Here is a 13,636-nt window from a genome sequence, read left to right as displayed (position 1 = left end):
CAAATCCCTGCTAAATTTATTGCATTATCCTCAGCCTCAGCTGGACTTTGCATTCAATGCAAGTTACGAAAATATTAACATGTGAACAGGCTACACGAGATGGTGGATATCATAAACCTGCTGTGTGTGTGTGTGTGTGTGTGTGTGTGTGTGTGTGTGTGTGTGTGTGTGTGTGTGTGTGTGTGTGTGTGTGTGTGTGTGTCAGCATTGTTTGTACTGACACTCTAAGCATGTTTGAGGGATGGGCTTAGCATTAGCCCTTTTAGCATAGCTGTAGAATATTGGCCCCTTTGCACTGGTCTCAAGGCATTTTTTTTTTTTCCCCCATTGTGCAAGAGGTCATTTTGTATGTTCAACATCTCTCACTTTTTAAGAGCCCTAAACGAGTGAACTGCACAGGTCTTGGTGGATAAAATATTTGTTATATTTGGAAGAGCACATTGTGAGCCACTGGGCCACAGGGAAGAGCCTTGAGATACGCCTCAGATATGTTGCCCTGTCTTTTGCTATGAACATTGACTAGCAGGAATATCGCTATCCTGTGCGAACAGGCAAATGTGCAGATGATTACTTTCCCTGATGTGAAAGGCAAGGAGTAAGGTGTGACTCTACAGTTTTCTCTTCACTGTATTTGAAGGCAGACACATGCACAGCTGTTGGTATTAATAGCTCCTTTCCCCAGTGGTAGATTCCAGATTTTCATCTGATTCACCATGACATCAAATCAAGTCTGATGAGATTGTGGAGACATTTATGGAAACATTCTAAATCGATCCCAGTTTTGTAATTCAACAGGCAAATTCGCCATCTTTCATCTCTCCTTTCAAAGTTCCCTCCCAGGACGACTCCCTGGAATTTTAATATCTCCCTGGCAGGCCAGCATATACCACCGGAAAGCAGCAGTGCTCCGAATCAAATCAGACCTCCAGATGATAGATGAGTGAGCCTAGTCACAGTCTATAATATATCTGGACTGCCAGCTCACTCCTGTGACAGCTGAAAAATGCCAATGAGCCAGTAAGAGCCAGCATCTGGCCCCTGCAGTGTTTTTTTTTTTTTTTTTTTTTCTTTTTCTGCAGGTGCAACATTGAAATTCATTAGTGAGGTAGTTCAACATATCAGACGGTGAAGGAGAAAAAGTGATGGAGGGTTTACTGCGGGTGGTCACTGCGACCTAGCCTCAATGTGCTCTGATGCTCTGAGGGCACATTTGCTGTGTGGTCTGGGCTGGTGGGGGGGGGGACCTGGCATTTACCTTTGTCTTTGAGGGAGCAAAGCAAATCAGCAGCCAGACCACAAAATGCAGGCACTTGGTTTGAGAGATACTGGGAGCTGAACTCCCCAGAGAGCAGCAGAAAAATGCCAGCTCAGCCCCCTGGGGCTTTGAGAGCCCACAGAGGTGTGTGTGGAAAGAATGCATCCACAATCTGAGGCCGGTGTAAAGCCTTACCGTCAGCGATGAGGTGCTCCGGCACATGTAGGATTACCCGGACTGAAAGGCTGCAGGAGAGGTGAGAGGAGTAAACCAGGCCGATCACGCAGCTGATGACACTGATCAGAGTCAGGGTGGTCTTATTGATGGGGCTCCGTGGGGAACCTGCTGCTGAAACAAATGCACAGGCAGGGGAGGGAGGAGAGTTGAGAACAACACACAACAGAGATATGTGAAGCAGTGACCACTTTGTATTCCCCCACAGCTCCTCCATACCATAAAAGACATGTATACACACACACGCATACACAAACATATACACACTGCCTACACAGGGAGTCATTTTACAAACAAGCCAAAAAATGGGCTTAGCACCCATGAAAAGGACCTTTGGATCAAAAACCTCAAACCTTTGGGAGGTTTAGACGAGGCATAGCTCAGTGGCACAGAAATAAGGTTTACCTTTGAAGGGTATTAACATCCACGCTGGGATGTGGGGAAAAAAAGAGACATGGGCCGGAATAAAAGTGGTTCAGAGGTTGTTTTGCAACCTCCCCTCATTCCCCTGCTCTTACTCTCTCTGCCAGAGCGAGAACGCTTCCCTTATCTCTTTCACACCAGAGTGAGACACGCAAAGTGTTAAATGTGACCTCACAGCGACACAGCCATGCATACATGCACACACACACACACACACACACACACACACACACACACACACACACACACACACACACACACACACACACACACACTAAATCACAGTGACCTTGAATAAAGCCACTCACTCTTTTAAGTGCTTATTTTTTGTCACTAGCAGAGTAACTCTAGATTACATTGTCACTTTTAAATTACTCTGGCAGAACTTTCTCATTCAAAAGCTGCCCAAGGCAATCCTTTAAACAAAAGCCAGAGTAGAAAGCTGACCTGTTGTATTATGTATAAAAACGACTTTATTTAATCAAGTAACTTACCCTGAAATGGTGTGGGGCATTATTTGACCTTTTTGACATCCTTTGATCAAGTTTATATTTCATAAATATTTATACATTTAAATATTACATAAAAAAGTGTCATATTTCTATATTTCCATCCCCTCTCTTGTCATTCCTCTGACTTGAGGATCTTTTTATGTCATGCCTAATGAATCACCCTCTCCTCTGGATCTAAACAACAGAGTTAGCACAGTGTTGCAGCAGCTTTATTCTATTCTTAATTCTCGCTCTAATTAAAGGTGTTGGCTACACTTCTGGAGGCTTTGCTTTGTTTGTGACACCTGTGCACATGATGGAGGAATAATTGGCTCGGAGGCGTTGTAAAGGCTTGTAACGCCTTCTGACAGCAGCTATTATTTTGAGGGCATTGTCTCTTCATTTATTTATTTCGCTTTTTTTTCTACGTCTCTCTTCTACACACCATTACTGTACATCAAAGCTGCAAGGACATGGCATGCGGACAGAGGAAGCATGCTGCACCACTTCACTGACAACATTTGCACAGGATCATCCTCAGAAATAATATTTGTGTGTAATATTATTTCAAAAAGGTAGTGTTCTCCACATTGTGCAATGAAATCGGTATATCAAAAAACTGCACCAAAAAACCTTTGTTCTCATGGTCTTGTTTCATTTCAGTCAACAAGAATATATGCAGATGCATTGAGATCTGTGTGACATGCTCACAATGATTCTACACACACGTGTATATATATACACACAGTAAACCATATGCACATATTCTATGTACAGTCCTTTAGGAGACACGAGCACACACAACACTGGAGACATCAATCTGCTATATGCACTGTAAAGGTTACTTGTCATGCGTCGTGGCGATGGTAATACCATCAGACGGCGGGATAAACTGTCTGTAGGTGTACGAGTCCTCCTTACCCCCTGAGCCCCACGCGCTGTTGGCGTTACCATTTCTCATACCTCGACTCCGGCGGCGACTGCGGTTTGGGTCGGTGTAAAAGGCCAGCTGAGGCTCGCTGTCTGCCTCCGTCCCAGAGTCCCCGTCTGGGTTCAAGAAAGTTGAACCCGCTGTTGGATTCACACATAAAGAAATAAAAAATACACCTACAATGGGAAAAAAAAAAAGTTCTGGACCCGCAGCGGGCAATTTGTCCTCAAGTTGGCTTCACAGAGATGGAAGAGAAGGATGAAGCCACTGCTGAAGTCAGTGTGGAAGCAGATCAGAGCATTAAAGTTTCTGTCAATCAATAATTGAAATGTGGGCTGATGGACAAAGAGAAGCTTGAAAACAGCTTTTCTTGTTTTTTTGTTGTTTTTTTTTTTTTTCTCATCACTGATTCAACGTGAACAACTCTATATTTAAACATTTAATTCACTATCCAACAAGAGAACATAATATACAGCACATCCTTGAATAAACTGACAGCCGACAAGCCAAAACTTCCCGCCAGAAGTGAACACAATGCAGCAGCTTGAGCTTGATTTGTGTCTTTCAACCGAATGCATTTTTTAGCAGAGTGTACCTCACCTTGGCTGAGGTGAACCTTTTACAGTGAATATCGTATGTATACAATGGAAAATCTGATAATATAAAATATGAGGTTGAATAAGTGAGTTCAAAACCTTCCTCAAATCAATTCTAGGAGACAGATGGGTACAGAAGAAGCACTTGTTGGGTACTGTACACACACAGCTGGTGATGATTCAGTCATGAAATAGCTCCTTAAAGTACGAAGATCACATAACTTTTTTTGCACAAATCGATGGTTCATTTTTTTGAACATTATTTTTTAACCATTTACAAAGTATTATAAACATCAATTGCAACTTTACTATAACAGTTGCTTGGTAAATGGTTTATAAAGCATCATTTAACTGTGAAGTAACTTTTTAACTATGCATTTAACACACGTTTTAATGATGGTTATTATAAAGTGCAAGTCTGATATTTCTCTCATTCCATAGCCATTCATTATTTTGACTGTGCTGCACTGTAGCTTGAAAAGTTTTGGATCCGTTTTAGACTGAACGATGGCTCAGTCACACCAGTGATTAAAACTGCAAATTTTCTCAGTCAATATTTATTCTTTTCAGTGGTAACACAGATTTCAGTGAAATCATACATTGACATATAAATTCACATCACTGACTGATGGAAGCTGCTGTATCTCAGCATCAAATGTATGTAGATGCTCACAAAACAAGATATAGAAAGAGACAATACCATTTGTATGAATAGTCTGATGTTGCACTGCATGAGCTGTTATTCCACAGAGTCATGCCACTTTGCATCTCTCCTCTCTCACCCCTGGTTTCCATCTGGCGTGTGTCTAAGACGTTACGCGTGCGTTACAGAAGTGGAGCATGCTCATTTGCTTATTCCCTCACATTCCTCGATTGTCGTGCTTCTACCGTGGGTGAGTAGGCTACTTAATTAAATGTAAATGTATTTAAATATTCAATGTGGTGAAGTGAAACATGACCCCGAAACAATACTGGGTGTTTTATTCTCAACAACTGACCGGATGCACTGTGCTGTTCCTGTGTGTGACTTCCGTCCACAGGATCTGTTCTGTTCAGCTTGACACGACTGCCGTCCTTCTCTGTAAAAGGATAGACTCGCCGCATATTCTCCGTGAAGCAGAGTAGAGAGCAGCTTCTGGGACGCTGCTGAGACGTGCCATGGTGCAGCTGGTGCAAACATGAGCATTGACTACGGCCACGATCATCCGTATTGCAGCCATGATGTGGCCGTGACAGTCCCTGTGGAATCTAGGGGTCACACTCCACACAACCCCGGCTCACGCAGTCTCAAGTCCTGCTGCAAGATTGAGGGAGACACAGTACTGCTACTATTTTAATCAGTCTGTTAATCACTATATTCAGGGTTGTTCTGTGTGACATATTGCGATCTGTCCCATGTGCTACGCGAAAAATCGGAGCGCGTGCATGACTGATGAATAAATCACATCAGTAGCACCCCTGCAACACAGCTTTGCACTGTGTGTGTGCGAAAGACGGAGGAAACTGGGTGTGTGAGGTGAGGGTTTGTGTGCTTGCTAAATTTAGCACAGTGATGACATCTACATGTTTTTTTCTAATTGTTGCGGTCTTGTTTTAATGGGGTAATATGTGAGAATTTTAGTTGACAACATTGAAACTTCAACCACAGTTTTTGTGAGAATGTTAATACATTGCCATACTGACATTACGATGACTGAAGTTAGCATTGTAACAGCCGGCCCAGTACAAGGCCCTTGTGCTAACGGTGTGAACATCCACTCTCCCCTGGTCCCTCAGCCCCCAGTCTGAACTGCTAGCTGCATGGCTAACTGAGCTTACTAGCTAAGTGCAGCTACACTTAGCAGCAGTTGGTGGTTGTTCTTGTGATATGGTGATAAATTAATTTGCTGATGAATTTGACAGAGGGACAATTCTTACACATTGCACTTTTAATAAAGGTGTCTGTGACTCATATAATATGGTTTTTAATCACAACTGCACATTTAGCCCGCTTCATACGGTATTGTGTAGCACCATTCAGCCTAAAAATACCAAGATATAACTTTTTTTTAAAACCTTTTTTTTATGTTACAAATCAATAAAAGGCTGAAATGAAATCTGTATTTGTTCATGCGCCCTGTTTGTAAAGACAATGCTGATCATGTCCCTCGCTTACTTCTAGGTAGCTACAACACAGTCTGGTAAACAAATTGCCCTCCAATATGTTTATAATGGATTTCAGCTGAGTGTTTTAGCAGAGGCATTAGCTATATTTAGAGGGCATGTATTGAGGCTTGTCTTACAAGTGTTAGTGGATTGCGCTTCATAAAGTGAGTGGGAAAGTCCATCAAAGCAGCAAAGATTTGCCGCCTCAGCGGGATGTTTGTGAACCGAAATAAAATTCATGCTAACGTTGCTCAGTGACAAGAGCTTTAAAAATCCCCAACCAGGACACAGTGTTTGATTAGACTGGAGAAGATCCCTCAGAAAAAAATGAAAACACTGCTGGCAGCAATGTCAATGTGACAAACTGAGGAAAGGACTTTTTCATGACAGCAGCTTCATCAGCTTTTCATATTGTTGGTTTGAGAACAATATGCGCTGAAGATATGAATGCACAGTATAAATATTATTGGCAGCCATGACTATCTGACAGCACAGATGTTGGCGTTGCTTTACTACACAAGTGGGAAGGCATTTTTGATGACACCATTGTTTCAGCATTTCACACGACTGATTTAACAATCAAGCCATATTCACTGCACAATTTCCCCCCAGAAATGTTTACTGGCAAGGAACAGAGTCCTCTGGAACAGTTCAGTGTGCTCTTAAAAATCTGCAGTGAAATGAAGACAAATGAAATCTCCATGCAGTGATTAGCGAAACAGAGCTACTTCTCCAAACACAAAATATCTTACAATAAATTCAAAATGAGAATAAACAGTGCAGGCACAGTTTAATTCTATGCAACACAAAGGATCAAGTGATTTCAATTACATTTTTGTTATGTCTGAATTCCAGTTGCTATGTGACTGCTGAGATCTCCCAGCCAGAATGTCGTCTTACTGTTAATATCACCCTACTCTAGACTAAAATCCTAGACAATAAATATTTAAAGGAGAAGTTCACCCTGACCAAAAAATGGATTATCTGCTCACTGAAATGTGGATGGAAAATCAATTGAAGTTTCTTAGTCCATGAAACATGTATGGAGCTTCACAGCAAGACATTGTTGCTAGATTCTTTAAAGCAACTGAAGTAGATGATGATTCAAAAACAACAACAACAAAACAATCAAATGGAGCTCGTTCGGCTTATTCTGTGAAGCCTTGAGATCCATAACTTATTTATTTCATGAGTTAAAATCTTTACCTTAGCTAAAAGCATTATCACACACTGTCGTTTTAGATCAATCTGGGACTGTTGGGCATCTGAAGACTTGAGATATGCCTGACAGGGTATGTGTGGTAATTTTGTTGATTTGTGTTTTTCCTGCTGGATTTAGGTTTTAAAATAAGTCCCCATCTGCATCAGTTCTTTCACAGAATGCTGCAACGTTGTTGTGTTGTAAAGCTCCAGAAATGTTTTCTGGACTTTCCTTTAGGATGGGGGTGAGTAGATCACTTCGATCACTTCATCAGCTTTCTTTTTTGGCTGAACTCTTCCATGAACAAAGACTGAACTTGGTTTTATAGTGCATTAAAGGGATAGTTTTGTTTTTTTAAGTAGGCTTGTATGAGGTACTTATTCCTTGTCAGCGTGTTACCTGCAGTAGATCTCAGCACCGGGAGAAAGCAGAGTCAGTGTTTCCCACGCATTGACTAATTTGTGGTGGTACACCACAGAATCAAAACCGACTGCCACATATTGCATTTCTTTTTTTCTCAAAAACGCAGCATGTTCATTCAGCTGCGTTTCCCTTCCCTGCTCTCACTCTGTCCCTTTGTCACTCACACACAGCCCCTCCCTTCGTGTACACCATGTGCCTCCATGAAAATGACATCATCCGTTGAAGCGTAGCGTGGAAGCTTGATATTTGGTGCAGACGGCTGTTAAAAGTCACAAGTTCACAAAAGACGTGCTTCATCATGTGCTATGAATGAACAGAAATACCATGTGGGGACTGGATGAACTGTCATGCCAAATACCCTTATCTTGTTTTAAAAGGACTTGTAATATGTTCAAGTACACAATGCATATATTGTATTTTGGTAATGTTAGTGCAAGCTGCACAGGCAAGCCACTTGCAACTAAAACCAATGAGAAGCTGCAGAGTTGTCATAAAGTTATAATTTACTGTACACAGACCTGGTGCCAGCAAGTTTGGATATTCTGCCATGTTTGTTGTGCAATCATTATTTCTACTTCCTCTTGCTCCAGTGCAAAGTGACAATGTGCAAGGACGGCAAAGCAAGGGAGATGTAGAAATGCCATCCTCTGCTTTAAAAAGGATTTTAGTCTTACAGTAGCCTTTTCAGAAATACAAACTGAAACCTTTAAGCGATGCTCTGCTTTTCTAGCGGGCCTGTGTATTGATGCAATGTATTGAGAGCATGTTGCTCTGTCTGAGCTCGAAATGGAACACTGTACTTAAGATATGCCACGGAAAACACTGCAGCTATGTCCCAATTCAAGGGTCACACACTTCAAACAATGTGGCCTATGAAGATGTCACTTTCACAGAAAAGAAAGCTAGTGGGCTAAATGTGCTTCTCTTTAGCAAATCAGGCACCCTGGCTTTACAGGACAAGTAATGCAATTCAGAAAAGCAGGGGCTCCTGATTTGGAATACGAATCATGTAAGCACGTGTCCTTTAGACTGAGAGGGCCCGGTGAGAGCACAGACACGGCTGAAGGCATTAACCAAGCTAGAGGAACACTGAAGCAAAAAGGTTGGTGCAACAAACATGGATATTAAAAATCAGCCAGTGTTAAGAAGCTGTCACATCCAGGGAGGATCGATGACAGGCGCACAGAAACACCATTTATAAAGCTGGGACAGTTCTGTGTAGTCTACAGGTAAACATAACAAAGACCACAATTTTTCACTTCAATTAGGTAAGTGACTCAATCCTTCTGAACAAGTCAAAATCCTAGTGAGAGCATTCAGAATAATCTTTAATCCAAATAGAACCCAATGACTAAGGACGTCGCCTAGTGGTGAGACTTATAGGTACAGTGTGTAATATGTAGTGGCACCTAGCAGAACAGATGTCGAAGTATCCTTGAGCAAGATACTGAACGCCAAAGTTGCTCCTGACGTGCAGTTGGCACCTTGTGTGGCAGCCTCTGCCATCAGTTAGGGTCCTGCAATGAGCTGGCGACTCATCCAGGGTGTACCCTGGCCTTCGCCCATCCAGAGAACTGGATTCAGCCCCAGTAAGCCCAGCAACCCCTTAGGGGGGAAAAAGCGGCAACATCCCACGACCCTCATGGATAAGCGGAAAGAAAATGGAACAGAATAAAACAGAACCTAGCAGAACAGACTTGGAATAAATGGAATGTAATAATTCTAAGAAGTGTTTGAATTAACCCACAATCACCTGAAGATCACATTCGCTGTGTTTTCATGACTTTAGAATGAACCATTTATATCTCCCTAGGGGGTTGCCATGTTGCACTGCCATATTTCTACAGTGAAAACAGAATAGACAAACCTGGCAGTAGTGAGGGCCTTTTCACATTTTTAAATTTAGTGAGTGGATGCCAGAAATGTACTGGTGGGAAGACAAAGAAGAAGAAGAGAGAGTGGCTGCTGTTTCCTGCCAGACTATTTGTATTAACGGAAGTTTCAAACCAGAATCTGATAAAGGATGGCCGATCATATTCGTTTTACATAAGAAAAATCACAGGAGCATGAATCATTGTGGAAGAAAACCTCAAGATTCTAAGCAAGATCATGACAAGCTCATCATGACAAGATTGATGTATAATCATCCATGTCTGCATCGCGATGCATTGTAAAAACAATTGATTTTAACACTGCTACCAGCTACATTATGAGTTGTTGCAACATGGTTCTATAGGCTACTCTATAGTTGACTGAATATACTTTTTAGCTTAAATAGGTGATTTAATGGCAATGCGTATTTTAGCTTTACCATACCTTCATGTGTGAGGCAACAATTAAACAGCCTGAACCTGGAAGCCTTTGTTTTGATACACAACAACAAACCATGTCAGACAAAGCAATTAAGTGTTTGACAGTCAAGTTGTTGTTTGTGATTTCTTTTCATGTTATAGTTTGGTCACTGAATGCTGATTTTTTAACCTTTTTTTTAAATACTTTACTTCAATAACAATTATCATTTCCCCAGAATGAATATGGGTGACAATGGGTGGGTCACTGTTGCCTGTAAGATTATTCACTGTGCTATTCTACTGACCATGGGATCATCTCACTGTTGGAAAGACTAACAATAGTCTGAATAACAACCTTTATTGAAGCCATTGTGATACTAATATATTGAGCTATAATTATTTATTTTCTTTTATAATGTTACAATAACATCTGCAGGAGATCAGCATGTTAGCAATCTTTCACTGTGAATATTTTAGCATGCTGTCATTAGCAGTTAGCTCAAAGTCCCACTGTGGCATACACATTCTTGCAAAGCCACTGGCATGGCTTTAGACTCTTCAGCAGCCAAGTCGACTCCGGCTTCATGCCCATTACAAACTACGTCTGTTTGAGCTTAGTCTTGTTGCTTGATAAATTACTTAACTGATTATCAGAATAGCTGTTGATACATATTCTCTCAACAAATGCATCAGTCAGCATGAATGAAAAGCTAACCCTCAAGAGCTTAGCACTGTGAAACATGACTTCTAATAAACTAGGTGAATAATCATAAAGCAGTTTTACTGCAAAAAACAAAAACAAAAAGTTGTTGATAGTTGAATAATGCGATGATCTGGCTGAAAATCAGTGAAGTCTTTGCCAGGTATTCTCTCAAGATCAGATTTAAGGAAACTTTCAAATTCACCACATGTAATTTGCTGTTTGTGCTTGCTTTATCCACTTATATTTATAAGGTCAACCCGACTAAACAACCTTGTATTTGGGAGAAATTTCACAAGAATTTTCAATTTCACAACTACAGGAAATCAGCCTTTAAAGTGGCACTCTGAGCACCTGAATAGAGCCGAGCCTGTCAAGGACAGCTTTGAGGCTGCACCAGCTTCAGAGCGGAGAAGGCATAAAAGAAGTGTTGGCTGCAATGTAATAGTACTACACAGGAATAACTTAAAGTGGTTCAAAGTGCAAACAGCATGTTCCTCTCACTGTGATGTACAAGAAGAAAAGTGTTTTTCAGAGGCAGTTAAGAGAAAATGTACCTTACTGCTTTTAAGGTGAGTGCAGCATGACCTATAACAGAGAGCTGCAGCTGAGTTTTACTCAGATAACATTTATAGCACAAGATAAATTCATAATAGTTTTTTTTTCTTTCTTTTCTTTTTTTTAAAACATCAAAAAGTTCAAATTAGTACACAACTACAATGTTTGAAAATGTCCAATTAGTATGAGGTGTTCTTTAAAAACACTTTCCAAAAAACAGAGGAGAATAAAAGCATCTCCTGAGGAATTAAGACTAAATCTCACACAGCAGGTAATCTTCAGTCTTTGCTGGTAAACAGGAGCCAAAAGTTGCTGTGCTCTACTGTGCTATGAGAACAAGACACAGTCGCTCCAAATATTCACTGCAGGATGTTCACCTCCAACTCAGCATGCACAGCAGGCACAAGTAGCTCATATACACCAAAAAATGTTATTATGTCCAGTGCTCCACAACTCTATAAATATGGAGGGCTACTAGAGCCAAGCGAGAGGAAGGGTAATGACAACACATCCTGATACAGGAAGCGGACACATAAACAAACAAGGTTAGAGGATAAGGATGTCACTGCGAGAGGCAGCACAATCTATCTGGACTGCCGGTCAGAGCACTGTCGAAGGATCCTTCAGGACCCCTCCCACGCTCTGTTCCCAGTGTTTGAGTGGCTCCCATCAGGATGCCGGCTCCGCTGCCTGTGCCGCAGGACACACAGGAGGAGAGCAACTGTGGTCCATAGTTTATGTAGTCTAGTTTATTCTATCTGACTTGTTTTGTCTCTGTGTAACTAACATGCTGACTCGTGTACTTAACGTGCTGACTTGCTTGTGCCTGTCTTAAATGCTCCCTGGGGAAAATAAGGTTTATTGAATTGAAATGAATTGAGTTGAATGACAGTTATAAAGCAATTATTCTAGTCTACTGATCACATACACAAATCAAAGGCAACATTTTTTCCTTCTCTTTTTAACAGAAAAAATATTTCCATTACTTTCTCTTACTACTGTTACATCACCTGCCTGCTGCACATTGTAGAAAAAGTCAATTAAGGGTGTTAAATGAGTGCAAATTGTAACTGTAATTACAAAGTGTTTGGGTGTTATAAGGAATGCCAAAATGGCTGAGAAATCAAAAACATATCCCATCACACAATCACAGTTGAAAATGTTCTTTTAGTTGTGTTAATGATATACTCGCCAAGTACTTAAAAAAAAAGTAAATAAATAAAAAAATTACATTGTTTTGGTTAAAGGTACCATCTGTGTTTATAAGCACTTCATCTGAAGTTTGAAGGGACTGATCAGCATCTGATCAAACAAAAAACCCCAGATGACATATTTTGTGACATGCAAGTCCTCACTGAGCTTATAATAATGACATGACAGCGTCCTCTGCTTTTTTTGATTTGTTTATAAATTGGGAGTGTGAAAAGATGCTACAGTTAAGTATGTGTAAAAAAAATAAAAAATAAAAAATCCATCTAGGGTTTGAATAACTTTGACCTGACTGCAACAGCAAGAGGGGCTCCAGACAGAGATAACAATGATGTGACATACATAGCTAATATTTCACTTACACAGTCCCCCACAAGACTTTCACAAGAGGGATGAAATGTTCCAAGTTGAGCTGAGTTTTCAGAAATAAACATACCTTCCATATAATCCAAAATGTCAATCAAAAATATTTTCAATACAGTAACTCATGAGGACATGTAGGAACTGACACATTCTCATATTCCTAGATTTTTTATTTTTTTTTTTTTTGGTTCGCCATAACTGTTGATATTTAATTGCAAATTTTCAAACAAATAATCATTGCCTCAATGAGACAGGGCAATGTGGGAGATTGTTTTCTTGCAAATGACTGTTACTGTAAGGACTTTGGCAAAATATAAAATATCAGTCAAAAAGATCACTGTTGCCCTTGTTGAAAGATGAACTTGAGTTTGAGGATTTCCATAATTGTGAGAGGAAAGAGGAAACTTCATTGCTAAAAATGAGACAACCAAACAGGTTTGTTTACAAGAGAGAACCCACACAGAGGAGAGAGGACAAATGTAAAAATGTTTTTAAGCATTGCCAGCAAATACTTGTTGTGTACTAAAGGTGATTCATCCACCTTATGGTGCGCCAGTGAAGCATTTGGATGTTTAACTTCTTTGATTTTTCTATTACTTTCATATTTAAGTATGGGGCACATATAATGGGAGTGAAAATCACACCAGTTCCCAAGGAGCAACAATATATTAAACAGTTAAAAAGAGCTAACTGAAAGTAAAGATGAAATTGAACGAGGTATATGTTGTGGAATTGTTCCACATATTCAAGCGTTGAAAATGTCTTAGTTCACTCAAATGTGACTAATTACATTGATTGAACAGTGGCATTCCAGTC

At 40.5% G+C, this 13,636-nt stretch overlaps 1 protein-coding gene across 8 annotated transcripts in view; it reads right to left on the bottom strand.

The window, feature by feature from the left end:
• Positions 1-13,636, bottom strand: part of astn1 (astrotactin 1) — a 406,003-nt gene that overhangs the window by 277,676 nt on the left and 114,691 nt on the right. For 2 of the 8 annotated variants that reach the window (XM_037083606.1, XM_037083608.1), the window contains exons 6-7: positions 3,367-3,474; positions 1,451-1,600 (exon numbers count right to left, since the gene is read on the bottom strand). In XM_037083606.1, the coding sequence (XP_036939501.1) occupies positions 1,451-1,600; positions 3,367-3,474 (258 nt within the window). Of the gene's footprint in view, positions 1-1,450; positions 1,604-3,324; positions 3,475-13,636 lie in introns of all 8 variants that reach the window. The other 6 variants (XM_037083601.1, XM_037083603.1, XM_037083600.1 and 3 more) reach the window with 4 other exon arrangements.

This window comes from Acanthopagrus latus, chromosome 21, assembly GCF_904848185.1.
Source record: "Acanthopagrus latus isolate v.2019 chromosome 21, fAcaLat1.1, whole genome shotgun sequence".
In the NCBI taxonomy this organism is placed as follows: Eukaryota; Metazoa; Chordata; class Actinopteri; order Spariformes; family Sparidae; genus Acanthopagrus; species Acanthopagrus latus.
Note: the sequence above shows the minus strand (reverse complement) of the source record. Positions and strands in the feature narration are given on the sequence as shown.